The sequence below is a fragment of the Nipponia nippon genome, unplaced genomic scaffold (genome assembly GCF_047370975.1).
Source record: "Nipponia nippon isolate SJK-2023a ecotype South Korea unplaced genomic scaffold, ASM4737097v1 scaffold_2, whole genome shotgun sequence".
NCBI lineage: Eukaryota > Metazoa > Chordata > Aves > Pelecaniformes > Threskiornithidae > Nipponia > Nipponia nippon.
Genome location: NW_028262336.1, coordinates 59,654,045 through 59,678,451, shown reverse-complemented (window position 1 = coordinate 59,678,451; position 24,407 = coordinate 59,654,045). Strand labels below are relative to the sequence as shown.

The 24,407-nt window shown below is 41.1% G+C and overlaps 1 protein-coding gene across 1 annotated transcript in view; it reads left to right on the top strand.

Moving 5' to 3' along the window:
* Positions 1 to 24,407, top strand: part of VWA3B (von Willebrand factor A domain containing 3B) — a 70,336-nt gene that overhangs the window by 14,823 nt on the left and 31,106 nt on the right. Inside the window, exons 8-14 of the mRNA XM_087758716.1 lie at positions 829 to 953; positions 7,609 to 7,725; positions 9,716 to 9,912; positions 10,562 to 10,716; positions 12,528 to 12,666; positions 14,106 to 14,237; positions 22,998 to 23,096. Of these exons, the coding sequence (XP_087614842.1) occupies positions 829 to 953; positions 7,609 to 7,725; positions 9,716 to 9,912; positions 10,562 to 10,716; positions 12,528 to 12,666; positions 14,106 to 14,237; positions 22,998 to 23,096 (964 nt within the window). The remainder of the gene's footprint in view (positions 1 to 828; positions 954 to 7,608; positions 7,726 to 9,715; positions 9,913 to 10,561; positions 10,717 to 12,527; positions 12,667 to 14,105; positions 14,238 to 22,997; positions 23,097 to 24,407) is intronic.

Below are 24,407 nucleotides of genomic sequence, written 5' to 3'. Positions count from 1 at the left end.
GTACATTGCCAGTCACCATCCTTCATTTTCTTTTGGGAGTGTTTTTACCTCCTTTATAAAAGGAAAGTGAACGTTTCTTGTATGGTAGAGAAAGAGGCAGGAAGGGTTGTGGCAGGGAGCTGAGAGGCATCGTTTTGTTTGATATGATTCCCACTATCTTCTTATTACATGAGTCTAGCTTTGGTGCAGGGACTTACTGGGCCAATTAATATCTTGCTGGTGGGTATTTGCCCAATAACTGTTTATAAGTTTAAGTCACCTTTCCCATAGGAATGGCCCAGTTCATGGGATTTTCATGGCTTGAGCCTGTTTCTAGTGTAGTTTTGTTTTAGAAATGCATTTTTTTCCTGCTCTGAGAGCTTTTCTATTTTGACAATGAGAGTCAACGAAGTCTGCTTGACTTCCTGATTTGTATGTTGATAATGAAATAAATGTTCCTGTTGGGCTTTCAACTGGGAGGATAATCTGACAAAAAGGTGTTAGTGTCATCTCAGACGTCTCAAATGACATGCTTGCTCAGCATGTTAAAAGCATTGATTAAAAATAGATTTCCAGGAGATTGAAAAGGAAGGTGCCTCAGAGTAAATGACACCAAAATGAAAGGATGTTCATCATGAGAAGACTTCAGAGTGTACATAAATGTATATAAAAGGTTTGATAATATTCATAGTGTTGGTGTAGTTGAAGGTTTAGATATCTTGAATAAATAAGCAAATAATTCTGAAGTTGTGCACCGCTATGATCTTACATGTGTGACATACACCTCATTAAAATTAGGAAAGTATTTATGTAGTTTACGTACTGGTGAAAACTCATTTTGTATTACAGATTCCATGCTTTTGTTGAGAAGAATGACTATAGAGATGCTACTGGACCTGCACTAAAATGTGAAGAGGATGGAAAAGGTCTAATTGCCCTGAATTCCAGAAAAGTGAAAGGGCGAATGCCACTAGGTAGACAATATAAAACCCAAGATGATAGTGATTTTCTCAGTGAGGTTTCGGAATAGAAATGTAATATAGGAACTTGCTAAGTGTAAAATCAAAAGAAGCCTTCTGTAGGCATGGGTGGGGTGAGGACAGGACTGGTCAAATGGAAATTCTGTGGGTGGGAAGGAGAGGGAAAGGAAAAGAGAGAAGTGAAGAGAGTAGAGGATGTGCATGTGAGAGTGAAAGAGAAGTGAAAAAAGGGAGAAGAAGAAGATTTATTTAGGCAGATGAAGAATAGTACTGGTGTGCTTATGCCAGTGACCTTGTGGAAATGTATAGAGAAATGGCAGAAAGGAAGAGGAATAGCGTGGAAGACCATCTGAAACAACAGCCACATCAATACAGGCCAAGTTCATACGTAATATAAGGGGATTAAATCCACATGAGGTTGACTTGCTTCTCTCAAGATCTGAATTTGTCGTAGAGACAGGCAACAAGCACAATAAAATACCCATAGAGAAGAAGGTGCAAGGGGGGGGGGGGCGGGAATTGGTGAAAAAAATCCCAGGAGGAAAGAAATAACAGAAAGAAACAGTTTTACTGGGGGGTGGAGCTGGGCAGAAAACTCTGAGTGTGTTTCTTATTAGTCACAGTGCTACTTCCTCTGGGTCAGTCAGCCTTACTCTTCAGTGGGACTGGACTGGGGTTTCAGCCAGGCTGGGAGGAGACCAGCTTCTGGTGTGAAGTGAGGGTGTATGTCAAGTCTGATATCTTTATCAGCAGGACATTAAATTAAAAAAAATGATTTCTTTTAAATATCAGGAGGCGTAAGACCTCTTTATTCTAATGGGTCACATCCTCATTACGCTGGGAGGCATTAGTGTTGCCCCAAAGCTAGAACGGTGTTATCCTCTTCTTACTGCTAGGGAATGTATGGCATAAGGTGGATTTAGTGACTCACCTAAGGTCATTTGTCAGTCTTGGACTAACTGGCCCATATTTCCTGAGTTGTAGTCTAGTTCCTTGTGTACTAACCTGTCCTTCACTACGACCGTGATTATAACAGTATGAGAGAACCGTAGTGGGGGGCCAGAAATAAGAGAGTGAGGTGTCACCTGTTTTTTTGCTTCATGAAGGGACACTCAAGCCTCACCCACTCAGGGTTTAGAAACCAACAGCAGAGTATGCTTCAAAACATTATCTCTCATTTCGTACTAATTCAGAGCAGTACAATGATCGCTTTCAGTCTGCTCCGAGTGCTTCCTTGCTGGACCCCATTTGGGGGTGCGCGTGGGGGGAGCTGGCTTCCTCTTCCCCGGGGCAGTCAGCCTGTTTCAATAGATGGGCCTAGAGCTCCTGTATGACTGAAATTACTTCCTCACCACTGTTTCTAAAGCTGAAAGCTGAATAGCTTTAATTGCTCAAAAGGGCAGTAATCCCCTTGAAGGGCATTGTCTGTTGTGTCTTATTGCTATTATGGAGTAGAATTTACACATTAAAAAGGAACACAATTAGTTTGCTGCATTTACTGGGTTTTATAAGCACAGTCGTGACATCACTGGCAGCCAATCGGAGTGCTTCAGTCCTATGCAGAATCTAAAGTCCTTTCAGAAAAGAAAACACATTTGAGACATTATTCTGGTCTGTCTCTGATGTCTCTTGTTTCAGAGACTCCTTCAAGGGTGTAGAAGGCAATAATAATAGAAGTGTCAATTACTCACTAATGGGCTCTGAAACTGGTTCTTGGATGTGTGGCATAAACTATACAAGGAAATAAACAGAGAATGAACCAGAGATTTAATCTTCCAAATGTGGTGTTTCTGAAAATAAGGGGAGGCACAGGAATGTTTTGATTATGTTTCTTTTTCCACCACAAACGCAACAGCTGGAAACTGAAACTCATCATTATGTTTTATGGACTGGAAAAGCTGTTTTAAGGACATCTGATAGTTTTCTGGGTATCCACTGAAATACAAGATATCTCCATGTTCACTCATTTTCATCTGCTTAACCAAGTCGGAAGTGAACTATTTAAAACTCTAGATAAGAGTTCCATTCTCCCCTGTTTTGCATCTTGAGCAGTCATTTAGAAAGCAAGCGTGAGAAACTGCCAAATTTGAATTTTTTTTTTTACACTCATTTTGAGTGGGTGCTCGAGATTAAAACAGGTGTAAGCCAGTAAAGAATTAAGGTCTATATGTTGGCAGACTCAGATTTACTTAAGGTAGAGAAATGCTTTTACGTAAATTCTAATTTCACCAATGTGGTGATACCTCCTCATCCAGCACTGATTTTCCTGTTATCACTTCTGCCTACATTCTTTGTGTAGCTTCTTCATCTGCAAAAAGCTGCAGAATTAAGCAATCCTGTTATGTAGTTAAAATGATAAGTGGAAGGGAGGTGAAATTTAAGTTGGAATGTGAAGACATAGAGGGCAAGAGATGGTGGAAGCTGTGGAGAAGAAGGTTCTCGCTGAAGAGAAGGTTCTTGCTGAAAAGGGGCACAGTTGTGTCATCTGCTTGGAGTGACAGGGAGATAAGTGCTAAACAGGGCTTGAAAAGCAATGGCGTTTTGAACTGGATCCTGAAATGAATAGTGGGTCCCCGTTGGCTGAAACAGAAACAGCAGTAAACCTCTGCGCAGTGTTTCTCCTGTGTGGTGGAATAGGTGAGCCAATATGTGTAAAGAAAATGCAAATGGACCGAAATCAGGATTTGACTGATGTGACAAATCCGAAGAGGGATGTGTCTGAGCTCCTTGTGAACAGTGTAAGGCTGTATTCTTAGGTGTGCTTGATTTTCCACATTTACCTGGTGGTCACAGGGAAAATTCAAGGTTGCTGCGTGTAAAATGGGAAGCGTAAGAGTGCCAGCCTCCTGTATGACATTGAAGTCAATGAACTCTGCAGTGTTTATATACACAGACATGGGAGAGACTGAACCCTCCCTTTGGAAAGCCAGGATAATGACTTAGGAGTAGCAACTTTGCCTACAAGCTGTAGCAAAGATCATTGCCTCTGCTTTTTCCTTGCATGTGCTTTGTCTAGTCTTAGCAGCCTAACCTTGGCCTGGCAAATCTCTTTGCTAATGCGTAGAGAGTGATGCAGAAAGCTGCTCTGCAATACCACATAGGATACAAAGTTCATTTGCTTTGTCCATTTGCCCAGTGGGAAAGGGGCAGGACTTGGCTGTGGTGAATTTCCGTGCTGCTTGACCTGGCAAGTACTCAGGTAAAGCTGCGTACTCCCCTCCTGTGCTCCTTTGTACCTCTATTCATTCCCCTTTAAGTGGGGATTTTAAAAATCAATGCTTGAGGGAATATTGCTATGTTCTGCTGCCACGTAGAGGCTGAGGAAGGGACCAGCAGTGCAAAAATGAAATTGCCCATTTTGCCTTGCAGGCAAATGAAGTTTAATACAGATCTTATTCCATTATATTTGGATTTGCTTGCTTCCACGGGCTAAGTCAGATAATCAGAGAAGTAAGAAATGCTTTCGTTTTCCATGAGTTGCTTTTGCATTGGTATTTGCTTGATGTTTCAAAGATATTGTAGATTTTGCAGGCTTTTTTTTTTTTTTTGTATGGGCTTTTTTTCTCAGCAGGTTTTGTATCTTAAGTATGAAATCAAATGGGTTACAGTGACTTGTCAAACTGGATGAGTTTGTCTGCTGGGAGGTAGGTGTGGAAAAGCTGCTTCTTTTAAGATTGCCTGACAGTGTTAAATAACTGGGAAATGGAAATGAGGGTTGTTATGAGTTTCCGTGTACATGTGCAAGTGTGTTTGTGTTTTTGCTTAGACCTACCATCTTGCTTCTCAATTCGACGGTGTCAGCAAAATGCTTCTGCCCCTCGCCGTAGGCTCTCCCCACACCCTTCCCCATCCTCTTCCTCTTTTTCAGGGCCTCCCTTCTCCAGAGCAGAAATATCGTTTAACCGAGTCTGAAATGTCTGAAACATTACCCGGCATGAGGTGCTCTGCAGGGTCATGATGGCCGTGGTGAGAGCTGAAACCAACCAACTGGGCTCAGCGCAAGCCGGGGGCAGGCAGGAGGGCATTAAGGCTGGTTCCCTCATGCGTGTCTGGTGGCCTCCCTCTTGCCGTTGCTGTGTGGCGGTTTTTGAATCGGAACCAGGGGGTCCCCAGGGGTCTGGCCGTTAAACCGCCAGCCAGGGCGGCTGTGGGGGGGAGCTTCATGGCGGGGGGGGGACACAGGGAGGGCCCTTTCCCGCTGGGGATAAAGCAATTTTTTTAAGACAAGATCTTGCCTGGGACGTGGGCTCCTGAAGGCGTGCAAGAGCCAGTGGGCCTGGAGCGGTTGGGGACTGCACCCCCCAGGGGGGTGACTTTCAGCTGCTTTTTCGTTGGTGGCCCCCAAAAATGGCACAGCTGAGGTGCGAGCGCAGGGAATTTAAACCGAAGAGAGGTTTGTGCTTTCTTGATCATTTTTCACTGATGCGCTTTGAGGGATGGGCTGCAGGTTGAGAACCACACCTGGAAGATACTATGCGTTGTATATGTATGTATATTTTGAGTTTGGGGGCTCACTTTCGAAAGGCACAGCTTTTCCTCCCCACTCCTCCTTAGCTGGAGAGGAAGAGAGGCCACGGTGGAGGTGGAGGTGAGCCTCCTGTGTAGAGAGAGAAAATTGTTTCGGTTGTCCCTGCTTGCAACCTGCTCTCCCAGTTGAATCCAGGAAAGTGTTGCCAGATAAAAGGTTTTCTAAGCAACTTGACCTTCACAATGTGCAGTTGTTGATGCCTGCATTTGTCCTGTATAATAAGTGTTATCAAACGTCCTTGCTTTGAGAGTGCATGCAGATTTACTTTGCTGTGCTGCAGCATAAATAAGGAAGAAATACCTTCTCGTGTAATACCAATTCAGTACACATATCTTACTGGGGACAGTAACAATAATCCTGTAAATCTGATGAGTCAATAGCATCAATTTAAGGGGAAATAAAGCAACACAATGATATCATCAGTATTGCTTTAAAGATAATTGAAATATGCATACTTCTTTCAATGTTCTCAAACCTAACGTTAAAAATGTTCATAATATTAAATCTGGATCCCAGTATTTGATATCTTATGGAGGATATCCAGATTTAGTTGGAGACAGGTCCACTGGAATTGCGTTCTCAACAGTCTTAAACTTAGAAATATGTGCATGTGTGGTGTGAATACATATGTTTTGTGGTTTTAACTGTGACAACAGGGGTGTGTGTGCGTATACACATATATATTCAATGGCTGACTACTCATCAGAAAATCTCTAGCTCCCTGCTTGCTGGAATTTTGCCAATGCTCAGATATTGTATCTTTTGCATTTCTGGGCAGGGATTGTTTATAAAAGAAAAGTTGACTTCTTTCTGAAGTATTTGAACAGAATACTTTTCTTAAAAGGTAATAATAACAGACTGAGTTTTTTTCTCCCTTTTGTGTTTTATGTTGTGGAATGATCTGCTTTACTAAAGCTTTTTGTGATTTAGGAAATGTTGATCTTTGTCCTAATGGCTGAAACAGATGTTTTTGAAATGCAGGAAGGTCCCAGGAGATGGCAGTGTACAATAACACATTTCAAAATATTTCTTGGAAACTAAAAGCGTTTCACAATTAAAATTGAGTTGTTATTTTGTAAAACGTTCATATTATTATTTCAGGGGAGTTTATCAAAGAACAAAATGATGAGGTTTCTTTGCTTACTGATAGCCTACTTTACTAGGCAAGTTTGCAAGTCTTATCTTTTATACAGTGAACCACCACTGTATATTAACTGAACCGCTAGATGATAAGATATAGTTTGCCTTGTTCAGCATCTTTATATGCAATTCAGTAATAGGTTCTAGTCTGAATTTGTGGTTGGGATAGCTCATGATTCAGTTCCTTTTATATTTTTACTGTAACACTACATACAGTTTTTCTGTATTGTCCTACATTGCAATTTAAACTCCGAGACTACCCTAATTTAACACATTTTTTTAGTAGGGTTCATACTGCTTAGCTACAGTTTTAATAATTGTACTCTACTAAATAAATACATATTTTAATTTTTTAACCAAGACAAACATGTCTATTGACATTAAGAAAACCTTGTATCAACTCCAGCTTTGGATTTTTCCAATTTTTTAATTATATATCCTGATAGTAAAACATTTTTTTTTTTTTAGCATTTATTTATGAATTGTTAGGATGAAAATAAACTTATCTTAGCAAAATTTCATCACATACTCTTCAGGAAAAGAAGATTTAATTTTAAATAAAGGTATTTATGTACTTTAAGGGAATTGAAAGAGTTGAAAATATCTTCTCTTTAAAGTTTCAAAGTTGGGTCTAATATTTGGAGCCAGTTTTTGCAATGAAGTCCGGGGGACAACATGTGAATTTCTTTGTGGGGTTTCCTTACTGTTATCCAAGAGTGTTAAAAAAGGATTCGCTTCCATTGTGGGAACAATCTGTGGCCAACTCGGGAAGTTACTTGCACCAGGGTAAGCACCTTTCATGTCCTGGGCCCTTTTTTGAAGTCTGTCAAAGAACAGCGCTTGTCACTGCAATGGGACCTCAAGAAAACACAGTTATGTGGCAACATCTGGATGAACCCAATGACTTTGTGGTAATTGAGGAGTTATAAAAAGCAGAAATTGTCTCAAAATGTCAAGTTCTTTTTACAATCTCTTTTGCAGTAGCTGGTGTCCGTGAAGATGTCTTTTTGATCTGGAAGGAGTTGGAGGAAGCCAGGAGTACAGTGAGACAAGTTCAGAAAATTTTATCAGAATCTGACCAGCCTACTTCTCGAGATGGTATCATTTATGTTTCTTTCAAGAGAATTACCATTATATTCATGATCAATATTTTATTTGTGAACAGTTTTGATTACATGTCAATTTGGGGATGATTTTCTCAGAAATGTCTATATACAGGTAGCACCTATACTTGGCATCTAAACTTAGGGTTGCTTAAAACTTTCCATTACAAATCTCTCTTTACTACTGCTTAAACTTGCTGAACTTTAACAGCTCAGGCTCAGCTCTTTCTCTGCCTGCACTGGGTTTGAACATCTATCAATAACATAACTCTGCAGGACTTAAGCTTGAGTTTATTCTTCTGTGAAGGTGTAATATAGTATTTATACTGATAATAGCATCTTCTGAATTAGCAGGACTTCCTTTATGAAGTTAAACAGGTATACCATAATGCATATGAACAAAAAGACCACAATAAAGCTGCAAGGACAGCCATAATTTCAGTGTTTGTTTATATGCTCCTGACTATGCAGCTTTAATGTTCTTTTAGTGTTTGTCTTCATACAGAATCACTTCATAAATAAATTAAAAGAAATGAAATTACAGTGTGATTTATTTTATCAGTTCTTCAGCATTATTTGACTGTTGCCCATTGATCCAAATAACTGCAATCTTTCTGTTTGCCTGCATTTCTTCCTGGTCTTGCCTTCCTAATCTCTTTAAAATGTTCTGTTGCAAAATGTAGTTTGTTTTGAAGATTGAAATGTTCTTCAGGAGAAGAAACAGAGAAAAAAAGACAAATTTTCCGCTGACTCTCCAGATAATGCACTAGTTACCCGAACTGAGACATGACTTTTTACATAACGCATGTGGAAGAAAGAAAATGAGAGGTTTTTAAAAATTATGTGAGTGCATTTGTGACACTTGCCACACTGGCTGTTCTAAGGACCACAAGCAATCAGAAAGCAAATGTTTCCACATGAACAGGCTCCAGCCCTGCACCTGCCCTGATGCTGGCTGACGCTGTGTGTGTTAAGGCAGTAGATGTCTCCATAGGTTTGTTTACAGGCTCAGGATCTCAGTACTGTTGTCACTGCAGCTGCGTCTAAGCAGAGTAGATATTTATACCACCTAGGTCCATTGAAATTAAAGTGTAACAAAATAAATTCACCCTGCTATGAGACCCACTTCTGGATCATTTGGTTTAGGTGTGCTTTATTGATCTAGTGATGAGTGAGTGTAGAGGCCTGTATCCTATTACCAGTATCCAGAGATGTGCAATGCCCAACCTTAAGATGGTCCTTAGAAAATTTCTAAGACAATATGACATAAAATGGTAAACATGAGAACAGTCATACCAGATCAGACAAAAAAATACCCTGTTCCTTTCAGTATCAATTAAAAATGCTAAACAGAGGGTGTAGACCTAGAGAAAATGTCAAAATGGTACACAAGTGATTTCTGACTTGGGATACACGGTGCAGTATTCAGCCTATAAAAAGGCAATATTGCAAAGAAACATAGTAAAATCTCTTCCAAAGACATTGTAGTTTGCCTTTTACTTTGAATGGCCGCCTCTGAAAAAGACCAACAGCAATGTTAGCCGATATTCTCAACTGTATTTTCAATTACATCTTCTGTTGTTTCATTTTCTCAGTTAGACACTTTATACAGGAATCTTTTCTGGCATTTTGTAATTCAACCAGTATGAAGGTTAAGTCAACCTTCATACTAGTAAGAATATTCCCTTTATATGGTGATCCTGTAGCTATTTATCTTCTTTGCTCTCTGTCTTCTGATGGGTTTGTTCTGTTTACAAAGGAATTTGTTGCGAAGAAATGCCTGATGAGGAAAAAAAACACCAAAACACAACCAAAGTAGAGAATATTAAAAATCAGTCAGAAATATCTTCTCACTCCAAAGCTGTCAGTGAAGCAGAACACGTTTGAAAATTTTGACCACAGCATCATAGCCTGTTTTTGAAAATACCGTATCCAAAATAACCATGTTATACAGGAGGTTTTGTTTGTTTTATTTTCTTTATTAGCAACCAAAGCTGAGCATCCATTACAAAAGCATGCATCTGACAAATACTTGTCTTCTGAGAAGTGGTTGCAGAAGTACGGCTTGAAAGCTCAGAAGCTCACACTGTACGATGCACTTGCTGATTGTACTTTTCGCCATGCAGATGGGATTGTTGACATAAAAACTAAACCAGCAGATGAATCTTCACAAACTGATGCTGTGAGTATTGTTGATTTTCCCTCATGTCCTGTGAGTTGATTGATTTTTCTTGTAAACTTGAAAACTTGACTGATAGCTGAATTTATGATAAAGTGTATGGTCCGTTGTTATCTAATTTTTGTTAAAACCAGCTTATTCGTGGAATGGGACAAAGATGGTCATAAATAAGATTGTTTCAAAGAGCTATGTGAAAATGACTGTTTCAAGTACTCCTTCCTGGTCCACATATAATCTGCAAAGAAGAATCAGGGATGGCTTAAGCAGTGCCTTGTTTTTCTATGTATTTATGTGGAGTAGGGCAAAGATTGCTTGTCATCCTTATTTTTCCTTAGAAGAAGTGTTGGTCTCAGCTGCTCCAGTGTTTGCAGGCCCTTAAACAAATTTGGATTCATTTGTCTCCTATTTGTTTTTCTGATGCTCTACCATTACACTGTTTGATAAGCTTCTGTTCTTCTGTTCTTCTACAAGAATAAAACCAGTTTCTATTGACTTTTGCTAGGAGCAAATTCTGTAACCACCCTATCCTATGTCTATTTCTGCACCTGTTCATGTGCAACAGGCATGTACCTTTGAAGTTAGTTCACCAAATATTAAACACACTGCAAAATAATGTGTTTTGGAATGTGAAACATGTTTTTCTTGGCTGTAGGAGACAAAGAGGAAGGTAATTAATGCAAAATACTGTGACAAGTTTGTACATACCTTCTGGAAAGATGGATCTGTAGTTCATGTATATGTTAGTACAGAAAAGTATAAGCAGTACGAAGAGAAAATGAGGACAGCTCTCAGACAAGTGGAAGGAAGGTTAGTGTTCTGTCACGTAAAATCAGTTTGTATTATTTTACATTGGTGTTGAAATGTTTGGCATTTACTGTCATAATAAACTGAAGTGGTTGGTAAAGTGCCAGTAGCAGTACTAAGCCAGAAATCCATTTTAGATCAGAATCTTGTGTGTAGCATTTCTTAGTAGCCATGTAAGAAAACTGACGAACAGTTTTATCTTTTGTTCTCCTTCTGGAACACAAATGTGAAAGTCAGTCTGCACATTATTGAAATACTGTTGAAAGTGCCAAAAAGCATCGGGACATAAGATGGCAGAGAACTTCTAGAATCATCAATAAAATTTGGTGAACATTCATCCTGTGTACCTAGGATCCCTTGTGATACCTCCGACACCAAGTAGCACAGCTTGGCTTATGCCCATACTGATAGTGGTTATCTGCTCTTTTTGCGATTTTGTGTTGAAGACAAGTTGAACAGTCTAGATCAGAGTCAGGGCATGAGCTATTAAGTAATGCGTATGATCAGAAGTTCAGTGCTCAAGCTAGCTCCCTAGTTTACTTTTCTGCAGCTGTAGAGATACGCTCTTAGATTTTGTAGGACATCTACAAAAAATAGTCCTAAAGATGCCCTAAACTAAATTGGCTTTTATATCTACGTTAGGAGAAGAAGGAAACTTTCAAAATGGATATTGTAGAACCGAGAGAAAGAATAAATGCTGCCCTCTGTTTTGTATATTAGGACAATGAGATGTCTCACTGAAAAAAGCAGGATGTGAACTTTCATTTTATTGCTGCTTCTCTACCAAAAGTATAGTGGCCTGATTACATTTAGCAAGGTCAAACAGAGTTTTGTTATTCCTTTTAGTTTATCTTCATCTTGCTGTATTTAGGATAACATTAACATACTGTGAAAGGAAAATCTGAGGTAAAGGATTTTGGTGAGTATATATTTTTGAAATCCAAGCCAAGATTATGTGTTTGCTGTTTTGAATGGTTCATCTCATTGTTAAAAAGTCTTGGTAGACCTCTTCGAACACTTTGGGGGAAATAACTAATGGCAAAATAGCTATCAGTAGCAAATGTAATAGGATCCTTTAAGTTTCCATGATATCATTTTATTAAACCTCTGTGGAGATGAGTAATATTTTTCCCAGGGCCATTATATTCCGTCTGTTAAATGTCTCTGTTTCAGAGTAGACAAGTAGTTTATGACTCTCAAGGGAAATCAGATTTGAACCTGCTGCAGCCATTACTGAGGAAATGTTCTTGTACACAGCAGTATGTATGCACGTATTTAACTGGCAGGCATGCTTAAATTCTGTTTAAAATGTAAAACTAAGTCTGTATTTAAGGCTCAAGGTCAGCAAAGCATTGAAGCATCTGTGTTATATTAAGACTCTTCAAAGTGTTCAAGTTCCTTGCAGAATAGGTTCTCAAGTGGTTTCCTGAAAAGGGAGGCATATTAGCATATGCTTAAATGATTTCCTGAGTTCAGGCTGGAGAACAGTTACAGGGGCAATAGTTATAGTTGTGTCCACATGGGATTTCCCAGCTCAAGCTACCTGATAATTGACTTCATAAAGGTTCTGTATTGCTTTGTTTTATCTGTCTCCTACTGAAATTAGGAAATAAAAATGCCTTGTGTTGTTATGTAGTGATAGAGGCTTGGTTCATCAAGGCCAATACGCTACTTCTGACAGTGACTAGTAACAGGTGCTTAGGGAAAGAGAATAAGAAGTACAGCAGTGATAAAAAGATCCTTCCTGTTAGATTCTGATATGCAAAGCTCCAGAGATCTTACAGACCAGGTTTTGATTTTTTTCCCTCCCTCAGGATTAAGTGGCTTCAACAAGGAAGCAGAGGGCTCTTTGGGAATGTGTTTGAAGATGATCTCTATATTCTTATTGATACATCCCAGTCTATGAAGGACAAGCTGCCACTGGTGAAGGAGAAAATATTTCAGCTCATACAGGTATGATAAAGTGATGATTCTGAAGACTGAGGAGCATTTTAGAGTAGGCTGATCTTTTCTGGATGGTTGTTACTCTAATTTTTATTTTTATTTTTTTAATGATTTTAAAAAATAGCTTTATAAAATATTTTTATTTTTCTTGGTGTGCTCATTTTTCTTGGTGTGCTCATTTTTCGGTTAAAAATTATATTTTTTTCCTCATTTGTACAAATATTTGAAAAAAATCTGGAGAAAATGTTAAAAATTAAAAAGTCTTAAGTAGTTTTTCTTTCCCTCAAGCCACCTCCCTCCTAAAAAAATAAAAGAAAAAAAAAGAAAAAAAAAAGAGAAGAACATGCAATGAAACACCTTTTGGCATTTTAATTTTTATTTTTAAGCAGTGTCATCCAGTTCTACCTTCATGTTGTGATTTGTAATGTGTGTTCTAGATTCACTTTCATACTTTTACAATAGAGGGTGTAGAATGTTTTGAACTTGCTTGCATCTTACAGTGACTCAGAACTTTGCAAAGGGACTTGCAAAGTGCAGAAGTACCTCAAAAGCAGTGAGTACTGGGAGACATACCTAAGACAGGATTTGTCTCACCTAGTTTTAGAAATCTGCAATGATGTCACCTAAGCTTACATTAATATTTGAGAGAAACAGCCACTATTAAAACAGGATTCATCTTAACTTTTTTAGACCTGAGAGGAGTAACGGGCATATAAAAATTCCATTGGTCTGGCATCAATAGCAATCATTATTCGGGCTAGAAAATTTAAAACTACAACAGAGAGGTTTTTGAGCTAAGTGCATAAGTGATAGGATGTAGTATGATGTGGTGTTCTAGACAATCAGCACTAGAAAATGATTAGATACTGTGCCAGAAGGTTTCACAGTCAGCTGCACAGAAATGGTGATGAAAGGGAGGCAAAGATTCCAGGCTCTGAAAGTTTATACTAGCTTGCATAAATCTTTCACTCCTTATAACTTCTGTCCAAAAGCAACTTCAGCAAATTCTTAATTGTCTCTTGCTGTCCTAGTTCCCCTTGCCAGTGCTCTACATTTGATTCTTATTCTCCTCCTCTAAATATGTCTTACTTTGATTCTGATTTCAATTTCCTTTGGTAAGCAGTCATGATCTCTTCCCTATACCACTGTTCATACCCAGTTTTGTCTCTCTCCTTTTTGCCCTCCTAGACATTTGCTGTTGAAGTGGTTTGAGAAATATGAGTAAATGGAGACTTACATTGGGAAGTTCAAGTGATGTTAATAATTGCAGGCAATAATCTTCTGTCTCTGTATGTCTCTCTGTATACCATAACTGAATATTATCATAATTTATTGTAACCATGTAATCAACTATATGTTAATTAAAACAACTCCTATTAGTCAGTATTTCAGGATACAAGTATTCTTTCTTTTAACACTGAGTAAAATTCAGATGCCATCTCTTGCAGGAACAACTGAGACACAAAAAGAGATTCAATTTCGTGAAGTTTAGTGCCCAAGCAGTGGCGTGGCAAGAGAAACTTGCTGAAGTTAATGAGGAAAATTTGCAAGATGCTTGGCTTTGGGTAAAAGGGCTTGAGGTAACATAGAAACTAATTATCACGAAGCGTGTTTGTACAAAGTTGTATCTGTGTCTTCTCTTTCTGTATGGCTGGGGTATTTTTGGATTGACTAAGTATCTGATTTGAGTAAGCTGAAAATATAGATGATGTATAGACTTTAGTAGATCTGAGTGCAACGTATTATCTGTGTCAGGTATAATAATCTTTTAACAGTGGACCTGTTTATAAGACCATATTAATTCAACTTGCAGCCTGCTATGTTTAGTAGTCCCAATGCAAACATTGGCCAATTTGATTTCTGTAGGAACCATGACATTGCTCCGACCCTGTGTTTAAATTTGTCACTCTTGCTGCAGGGATGCTGCGTAGATGAGGGCTGTCACTGGCAGACTTACAGCTCAGAGGTGATACAGGAAAGTGGTGCCACCGAGGTGGAGGGGTATTTCCAGTCCCTTTTGGTGCATGAATAGGCAGCTGACTTTAGCTTTCATAGGAACGTGAGAGCAAACTCAGACCAAACATCTGCCTATCTACCCAATATTTTTTCTCTAACAGTGGCCAAAATTTCAGAGTAGAAATGCTTGTAGTCAGCCACAGTCAGCCACCAGACTGTAACTGTCAGCAGCTTTAGGACCAGTTAATGTGTCAAATGTGGACAGCAATGTTGAGCACAGGACTGAAAAACAGTCATACAACAGTACAGATATATCCCACGTTATGTTTTCTAACACAAAAAACATGTTTATATAATAAAACTCCTCAGCATTATGACAGCTCTTCCTCAGACTTAATCATGAAATTCCTGGGGAACTGGGGAAGCTCCATAAGACCTCTGAGACTACAAAGCAAGATAAATACCTTGGTATTCTCAGAAAATACTAACAGACAAACACATGGAGAAAAGAAGGTATTAGTGTGGCCCGAGTAGTTGGTGAATACTTATAACTGCGGTTAGTAAACTTAATTTTACTGCCTTCCTTGAGACTTGAAAAGTTGGCTCTGTTTAAGCCATATATGTGGTACAAAATCATGCAGATTCGTTAATACTTTGAACTACTATAATTTGATACCATCTTTTAGATGCATTTGGGAATGGCCTTTTTCATCATTATTCATGAAGTTGTGAATCACTGATTACAAATTTTGTCCTAAGTTCAGATCCAGATATCTGAAATGGTGCAGGGAATGGTACAAGAACAGTCTATATTTTTTTCGAGGATGACATCTGCTGCTGACCTTTTAGTCTGTTTAAAGCAGTGGAGGCGTAAGTCTGAGATCAGAAAGCTGGCTTTACAGTGCAGCTGAAATGAACAGAAGATTGCTTGCTCTGGAATATTAATCGGAGTAGATCCTTTGATCTCATTTTATACACTTTGGTCCCAGGATATTGAATAAGGAAGCTGAGCTATAAACAGTAGCTAACTGTTCCTTAAAAACCCTTTAGAGGTGATAACATTTAAAATTTTGGGGGTGATTATGCCACGTAGTTGAAGCATGTCAACTTCTTTTAAACGCTGATAAAAACAGTGTTCATTTGTAACAGTAGCAACTGAGAAATCTAAAATTAACAGCTTTTACCATAAGGTACATAGTTATTTCCCTCACATCATCAGCACCCACAGTATTTTCCCGTGATACAGTGGAAGAAGTTGTTTTGTTTCAAATCAGATCAAAACCAGGTACCATTATTGAAAAGAGCCAGGATGGCCAATTTACACATAATAATGAGTGATGTGTGCCTAAAACTTTATAATGCTTACTAAAACATTAGGAATATTAGATATATTTAACATGAAGAAAATGGCTTAGGCTCATTATTTCTTATGAGTGGGTACTGGTAAGGATTGTTTGTAAATTAGAAGATAGGATTATGAAGTATCATCTGAGCTGTCTTGTTGCCAGGCTTATGCATTCTTACGCAGCCATGCAGAGTCACTCTCAGAGTGTACCTCCTATTCCATTTCACCCGAAACTTATTTACTTTGCCCTTTCTAATAGAACTGTTTGCTGGACTGGAAGAAGTTTTAACACAACTAATAGGACTGAAGAAATAATGCTATCTCTTAACATATTTTTGCATGCTGTAGCAAACACTACACATCAAGGTTATCCCCCTAGATCTCCAGCCGACCCGGGCTTTATACCCCCAGCAGTAGGTGTGTCATGTTATAAGGGGCGGAGACAAGGGAGGGTCGACCCTTAACTCTTTCCGTACAGCACGTGATCTTCCGGTCGCCAGCCCTTATCTTTACTACATTTCCCCCTCCCTTAGCTCCAGTAGTTCTGGATCTTGCTGGGGAAGCTGCGTGTAAAATAATCGATATATGGTAAGACTTATACAGACACGCATCCGTTACGTTCATAGATTTTGCCCAGTCCAGCCAGTAGTTCGTCGCGGCTCCCTCATTACTCCCCCACACCATCAGGATGCATAGGGAAATGGTAACCTGTCAAGATAAGACTCAATAGATTGATTAATGTCTATACGGTCGAATATTTCGACTGGGTACCCATTCTAGCGTCCCTTTCTCGGTTTGCACACACGCATACCCACGTCCCAAGCAACGGAGGGAATAAGGGCCCCCCATTCACGGGTTTGCAGGTCCCGTACTTGAACCAAAGGGTAAGGCCCTTCGTTCTCATCGAGCCGGAAATGTGCCTGGGTTGCAGTCTGGGTTTTATAGGTGTTCCCTCGAATGGTATGATTTAAGGTAATTAGTGCCGTCGTCAACAGACGCTGTGCCCGAAATAAGGGAGGGTCAAGGGGAGGGGGAACCCCTGTTCCTGGGCTTATCTTTCCCCCTCCCTAAGTCGGTCGAGTAACTCTTTTAATGTGCGGTGCGCGCGTTCTACAATGCTTTGGCCCGTACTGTTATAGGGAATGCCATGACTCAACTGAATATCCCAGCGCGCGCAAAAGTCCTTTGTCTTCTTGCTGACATATGCCGCTCCATTATCTGTTTTAATTTTTTGTGGGATGCCAAGTTGCGCCATACAGTCCTGCCAATGTAAAATAACTGAGAGAGCATTTTGTTTAGCATGCATAGTCGCTAAAATAACTCCACTGCAGGTATCAACTGTGACATGCAGATACTTACGTGGATTAAAGGGTTCATAAATCGTAACATCAGACTGCCATATTTGGTTGGGCTGCAACCCTCGAGGGTTTACCCCTGCCTCCCAGAGGGGACCTTTGGAACACACAGGACAAGCAGCAATCACAGAGCGAGCATCTTGCAACGTAATGCCAGCGAGCCTAGCTAAACCGCGAGCTCCACAGTGGAGGAGCTCATGCAGGCGGAAAGCTCGCCTTAGGTTAGAAGTTTCTTCAACCGCCAGTACGCTCTTTGCTAAGCTGTCCGCTATTTCATTCCCAGCAGAAAGAAAACTCGGTATGGAACTATGACTATTAACATGGATAGGACAGACAGGAGCGGTTCTCATTTGCAGTGCGGTGAGCAACATTCCGGCAATCTCTGACGTTGCCCCAAGTGCCCATCGGCACTTCTTCAGTAACTTATATACATAGCAAGAGTCTGTGATTAGATCCAAGGCCTCTTCGGGCCATTGAGTGAGAGCCATCCATACCGCCTTGGCCTCAAGATACTGCACGGATTGCCCTTGATCTTGATAACTAATGTGGGTCCACTGACCATCCTCCTGCCATGTAACGACAGCTTTCCCAGTAATCGATGACGCGTCGGTAAAACCGTGCGGCCTCCGGTGGGTTGTTCAACTATGGCACTAGCTGGCAAAAAATGGAGTACCTGGATTATCTCCCCACAGGGGTGTGGTCTTAGACCTTCAATACGACCCGTAAATTCAGCTATCGCCGCTTGCAGGAGCCCCACTTGTGGAAGTACCAACTCCCACTGTGCCAAAGAACAGGGCAATGCGATGACCTCCGGGTCCTTCCCTGTTAAGTGTTGAGTTTGCCTCCGACAGCGGAGAATAAGCTGGGATAATAATGTTGGCCAAGAAATTAAAGCCGTCTTTGGTTTGCCTTGATACAACCAAGCAAAAGGCCAGCCTTTTTCACCATTATTTTGAATTAGTAAACCATGGCCAGCGGTATCGGTCATGTAAATCAGGGCAGTGACCGGTTGTTCAGGTGTAAATCGAGCGAGACCCCAATGCTGGGCTCGCTCCATAATTGTCCTAAGAATCTCCTGATGGTTTCTTGAAAGAGTCCTTGGAGCTAGGGGAATCTCCTCCTTTCAGGAGTTGATATAAGGTAGTCATTTCTGCCTCAGATATTGGAATAAAGTTTCTAAGCCACAATAGTTGTCCAATTAATTTTTGTGCCTCATGGAGTGTTGTCACTGTAGTCCGAATTTCAAATGATTGCGCTGTCACGCTTCGTGGCCTCAGTTGAGTACCTAAATACTTTACTGCACGCCCTACCTGTGTTTTCCGAGGCTCAATGTGTAATCCATGTCGCTCCAAACTGACTATCAGCTGCACGCGTGCCTTTTCCAGTAACTCCTCTTGGTTGGACGCCAGTAACACGTCATCCATGTAATGGAAAATGATGACCGTAGGGAAATTTTCTCGAATAGGGCGTATCGCAGCAGCTACAGCAATTTGACACAAGACTGGTGAGTTTTTCATGCCCTGGGGTAACACCTTCCATTGATATCTGGCGCACGGGTGTTGATTGTTAGGCTCAGGAACAGTAAAGGCAAAGCGTACTCTATCTTCTTCATGCAAGGGAACACTAAAAAAGCAATCTCTAATATCTATAACCACTATTTGATAGTCAGGTGGAATCATGGCCGGAGAAGGAAGGCCCGCTTGTAGCGGACCCATGTCTTGTATACATGCATTAACTGCGCGTAGATCATGTAGCAGTCGCCACGCTCCCGATTTTTTCTTTATCACGAAAATGGGGGTGTTCCAGGGACTTGTAGAGGGTTCGATGTGTCCTGCGTCAAGTTCTCGTTGTACCAATTGTCGAACAGCCGCCCTCTTTTCCTCTGTCAATGGCCACTGCTCTACCCACACTGGTTTATCTGTCAACCAGGTGAGTTTTAATGGGCGGACACAGGCAGTAGCCATTATGATAAATTTGTACGCAGCACTATATTCATCTTCTGCAAACAACATCGTCCCAAGATGACAATGGGTAACTCAGCAATGACAGGGTTACACCATGCTACCCTAGCTTGTCCAGATTCCGGATCCTTCAACATAATTTGCATTGGGTTCCTGCTTTGATGCGAGGTCTGCATGCCTCCCACGCCTTGCAGCGAACCTCTCGGTTTGAGTGGCCAATCATCTGGCCATAGATGTGATGGGATTACTGTAACATCCGCTCCTGTATCTAAAAGGGCTCTTAACACGAGGCGTGGTGTTCCCCCCAACGCTGGGAGCCATGGGGTAACTATAATATCTACTTCTGGTCGTGTGGTCATGTTTAGGGTGAGTGCCACATACGGCGAGGCTCTATCCCCAGCCTCCTCTATTGCGCGCTCCCATCTCCCCAAGGCAGCTGAGTTGGATATTGCATCATTGGGACCGCAGGCGACTGTGCTGGTCCCGGGGAAGGAGAGACTCCCTGTGCCATACATTGCGCTGCTGTCGTCGGGCCTGCTGGGCTGATCACTGGGGCAGGTGGGGATGGCACGGCCCTCAGCCATCCCCTCTTCTCGTTTCCCCAGCCCGGTCTCCTTTGCTGACTCCCCGATTTGCACTGTCGAGCTCTGTGGCCTAGTCGCCCACAGCGCCAGCATCGTAGGTCTCTCTTTCCTTCCCCTGTTCCGGGGTGTTTATTTTTGAAGGGCATTGTCGCGCCATGTGTCCTTGCCCCCCACACCTATGGCACATAAGTCGTGCGCCGCGGCAGGCCGCATGGACTGCGGCCACTACCGGTTGCATACTTTGCGCCTGTTCCTGTTCCAGCACATAACGAATCATCTGTGAAAGCGTGGTCCCTATGGGTAACTGTCTTAGTAACACTGCAGTTTGTGGGTTTGCTTGCGTACGTGCACAGTCAAGCAATATTGCCTCCTTAGCCTGCTCAGGAAGTCGAGCAACCTGGAGCGCCGCTTGCAGCCGGTCTAAAAACTTTGTGAAGGGCTCACTTAACGATTGCCGTATTTGGACCCATGGAGGCTCCCTTTTATCAAGAGCTGCGATGATGCGTATTGCTTCCTGGGCAGCTTTCGAAGATGCAGCAAAATCGCGCCCCGCATTCGCTGAGCCTGTGCCTGAGGAGTTGCGAACTGCCCTTCACCCATCAGCTGCTCTAAAGTCACTCCTGCCATGGGATGGTTGGCCTGTTGCGCCTCAATAACAACTTGGGTGCACCGATTCCTCCACTCCTCCCTAAACAATACCATCATCGAGGGGGTCAATACGGCCCGCATCAACTGAATGATATCAAAAGGTGCAAGTGGCGTTGCAAAAACACAGTCTAATAGGACTTGGGTCTCTGGGGAATTTAATCCATGACTTTTCACCGTTGTGACCAATTCTTTCACCAACTTTGCATCTAACGGTTGCCACTCATATCCTCCACCTGGGGCTGCTCGGATAGGAAATGCTTGAATCGGAGGGGCCTGGAATCGCACTCCTTCCAAGACACAATTTTTTGCAATCATCTGCCAATCTGTCCCGTTTGCCCTCTCTTTCGGCATTCCCCCTGGCATAAGACTTTCCGCATTTGCCACCACCCCTCTCAATCGGCTGATCAATGCCTCGAGTTCCCTTGAAACCTCGTTAGTCCGTCTCGGAAGCGGGGGCGGATGAGCAACAATCGAGGATCCTCGTCACCCCCTTCGCCCTCACTGCTATCAGAGCTCATGGGGTAATCGTGTACAGGCTCCCTCCACTGTGAGGGAATACCACTTTGATTTCCCATTGCCCTAGGGATAGGGGTTCCCTCTGGTGGCTCAGGTATCACTGACAGTGCCGGGGGAGCCCTACCACCCCCCCTCGATGTCCTGCGCTCCGCTCTCTGTGTGTCCAGCACTCGTCGATCACTGGGATACAATGGGGCGTCCTCAGGTGTTTTGCCTTCTTTTTGTCCTTCCCGCCATCTTCCTTCACGTAGTTCACGATACCGCTGGGATCCCACATCAGCCCCCGGGACCCAATCCAGCAACCTATCAGTCAGCTCCTTTCCACACATTGTTGCAACTCGCCCCAGGGGTATTGAGGAAGTGGCAGATCCGCCGGTGCAGGAGGTGCCGAAGGTTCCGTGGGCGGCCGCTCTAAACTCCCCACTTGTATCGGGAACACCTTTCCCGACTCCTTTGTTCCCGCTGCACCATAGTCTCCCTGCACCTCCCCTTCCTCCGTTGGCTCAGCCCCCAGTAACAACGGTTCCGTCTGTGTCCCACAGGCCACTCCTTCCCAGCCAGCCTGTGTCCCCTCCGAAACTAAACTTGTTGGCTTTTCGTTCCCAGGAGATTCCTGCCCCATCAGCACACCACGTGCAGCAGGTCGGCGCCGCCTTGCCGCAAACCCCCGCTTGAGCACCCTTGTCGTTACCGACTTTAGTACCTTTATGAGTTCCGCGAGCTCCATCGCTGTTGCCTGATCACGTCGGGGTCACCACTGTGTAGCAAACACTACACATCAAGGTTATCCCCCTAGATCTCCAGCCGACCCGGGCTTTATACCCCCAGCAGTAGGTGTGTCATGTTATAAGGGGCGGAGACAAGGGAGGGTCGACCCTTAACTCTTTCCGTACAGCACGTGATCTTCCGGTCGCCAGCCCTTATCTTTACTACAGCATGCATGGGTCAAGGTTAGAGATTTATATTTGTCTTCTGTAATGCATTATATATGTGGATCCTGAGTTTCTTCTCACACCGCTACAACCCTCACTGCCCTCCAGAGCAGTACTCAGGTGTTACGATAGCATAAAACAGACTCATATCTTTTCAGGGATTTTGCTTTGGCCCCATTTAAGACTAAGACTTGATGAAACACACTTCCATTCTGATAAAACCTTACTTTTCCCTTAAATTTGGAAAGTTTTGTACACTGAATTATTGAAAGGTGGAAATCTGAAGACATAAACTATATATTTTAGGTTTCTGTAAGCCATGAAATGCATTTTGGTGAGTTTAGAGTTGCATTATTCTAAAAAGAAAAAAGACAGATCATGATCACTAAGTGTGTGGATGACACAGGAAAAGTGCTAGTATTGCTCAAATATGAATTTTTAGGAGGTACAGTATTGCTTTATTGTGTGTTTTTTGTTGTTATAGCTAACTTTCGTGCTAAAAAATATATTATGTTTACATTGATGTGCTGAGGGGGTAGATGTGAGATAGTCTGGAAAAAAATTGTTTGGAAAACCAGGAAGTTCCTTACCTATTTTTCAGAAATAAATTTGTGCAACTCTTTTGTGGACTTTTTGAATTATGTGATTAAGTAAAATACGTATTTCAAGGGAGTGTCATGAGTTGGCAATCAGGAGCAGCCATGGGAAAATATAATAGAATGTGTCTTTTATATTACATCTTCCTATCTGTTTATAGTCTTTTAGTGATTGCTTTTGCTTCTACAGCTCATATTTATGTTGCCAGCATTTTGCTTATATGTGTTTGCATAAGCACTGAATACCAATTTGGTACCAATTATTTATGCTACTTTGACACTTGCTTTGATTTTTCTAGCTATTTGACATACATATTTTCACCATTCTATTACTTATTTTGGTTCTGTAATATCCCTTGAGTCAGTACACTGTCATTATTAATTTAAGAACAGGGGCAAAGAACTGTTAGTATCTATAGCTGTTTGTTTTTCTTTTTGGTTTCTTAGGTTGGAAGTTCCACAAATACACTCAAAGCTCTCCAGATTGCTCTTGCCGATACTGACACTCAGGCTATTTACCTTTTGACTGATGGGAGACCTAACCAGGTATTTCTGAAATAAGAAAACAGAAAAGGCAGTAGTGTGGTGCTACAGTGATGGTGTCAGAAGGCTGAAGCAAATGTACGAGATGAATATCATACCTGCAGAGCTGAGTCTCTTGGATGTTGTCATAATATTGAAAAATTGTACCTGAGAAATGTGCTGTTTGTGAAAGGGTTTTGATTAGAACTCTCCGCTTACAGTTCAGTCTTTGGTGCATAATAACTCATCACATTTCTCATGAGTTGTTTTAAGGATCTGGTAATGGATTAAAAAGGAAAGCTTTATGTTAGTATCAAGGTTAGCATTTGTGTTCAATAGCATGTTTTCCTAACTTAGTATTATATATTAATATAATTATCTCATGAGTTAAAAATAAAAAAAAAATGATGGTCCCATGATATGGTTGGTTTTAAATATTAAAGCCCTACAATCTTGTGTGATGGCTTGAAAACCTAGAAAGAAAATGATTGATAGCAAAATTAAATAAAAAGTTTGTGTTCAACATTTTTGCCTGAAGAACACATCAAATATATAAGTAGGTACCTTCTTACATTCTGTTGCAGAACTTACACAAAGGCTATGTCATGTCTGAGGAGTAAGGGCCTAATTATTAATTTCCGTTATTTTCATATGAAGATGTTACATTAATATGGTTCCATTAGGTCTCCGTATGATTCCATTTTTATCCTACTGAGTCAAAATTTGATCTCACATATGTGCAATTCTGGAGTAGAAGCAGTCTAGAGTTGCTTTAAGTGTAGGTTTAAGTGCTTAACAAAATCACAAGTATGCTTTTATTTTTGAAAGTGTTGTTACCGTGACTTAAAATGATGCTATTTCATGTTATATTGCATTACGTAACACCAACTAAAAACTGGGTAGAAAACACTCATTGATCAGATATAATGATGCAAATTAGGGAGAACTGAGCTTTGTAGCTGTAATACATGGTGAAAGCTAGCTAGTATGCTGAGAATGGCATTTTAAAAATACTTTATTTGCCCTTGAAAATTTAGCTTGGTTGTAATGGTAATGTTATGTAATAAAGATACGCAGCAGAACTATGACTTAGGTAAATAGCTGGGCTGAAGTAAATTTGATTTAAATTTCAAGTAACAAAAAGTAAATTTCAAGTAAAAAAAGTAAATTTCAGCTGACAAAAATTAATTACTGAAGCATATACAATAAATCTAGGATTCAGAAAGCATCATAAGCTTGCAGAAATATTTTCTTTATACCTTGATAAGGAAGAAAACTGCTATAGGCTCACTTTTCTTTTTGTTCTGTTTTTCTTGATAAAAGGAAAGTAGCCTA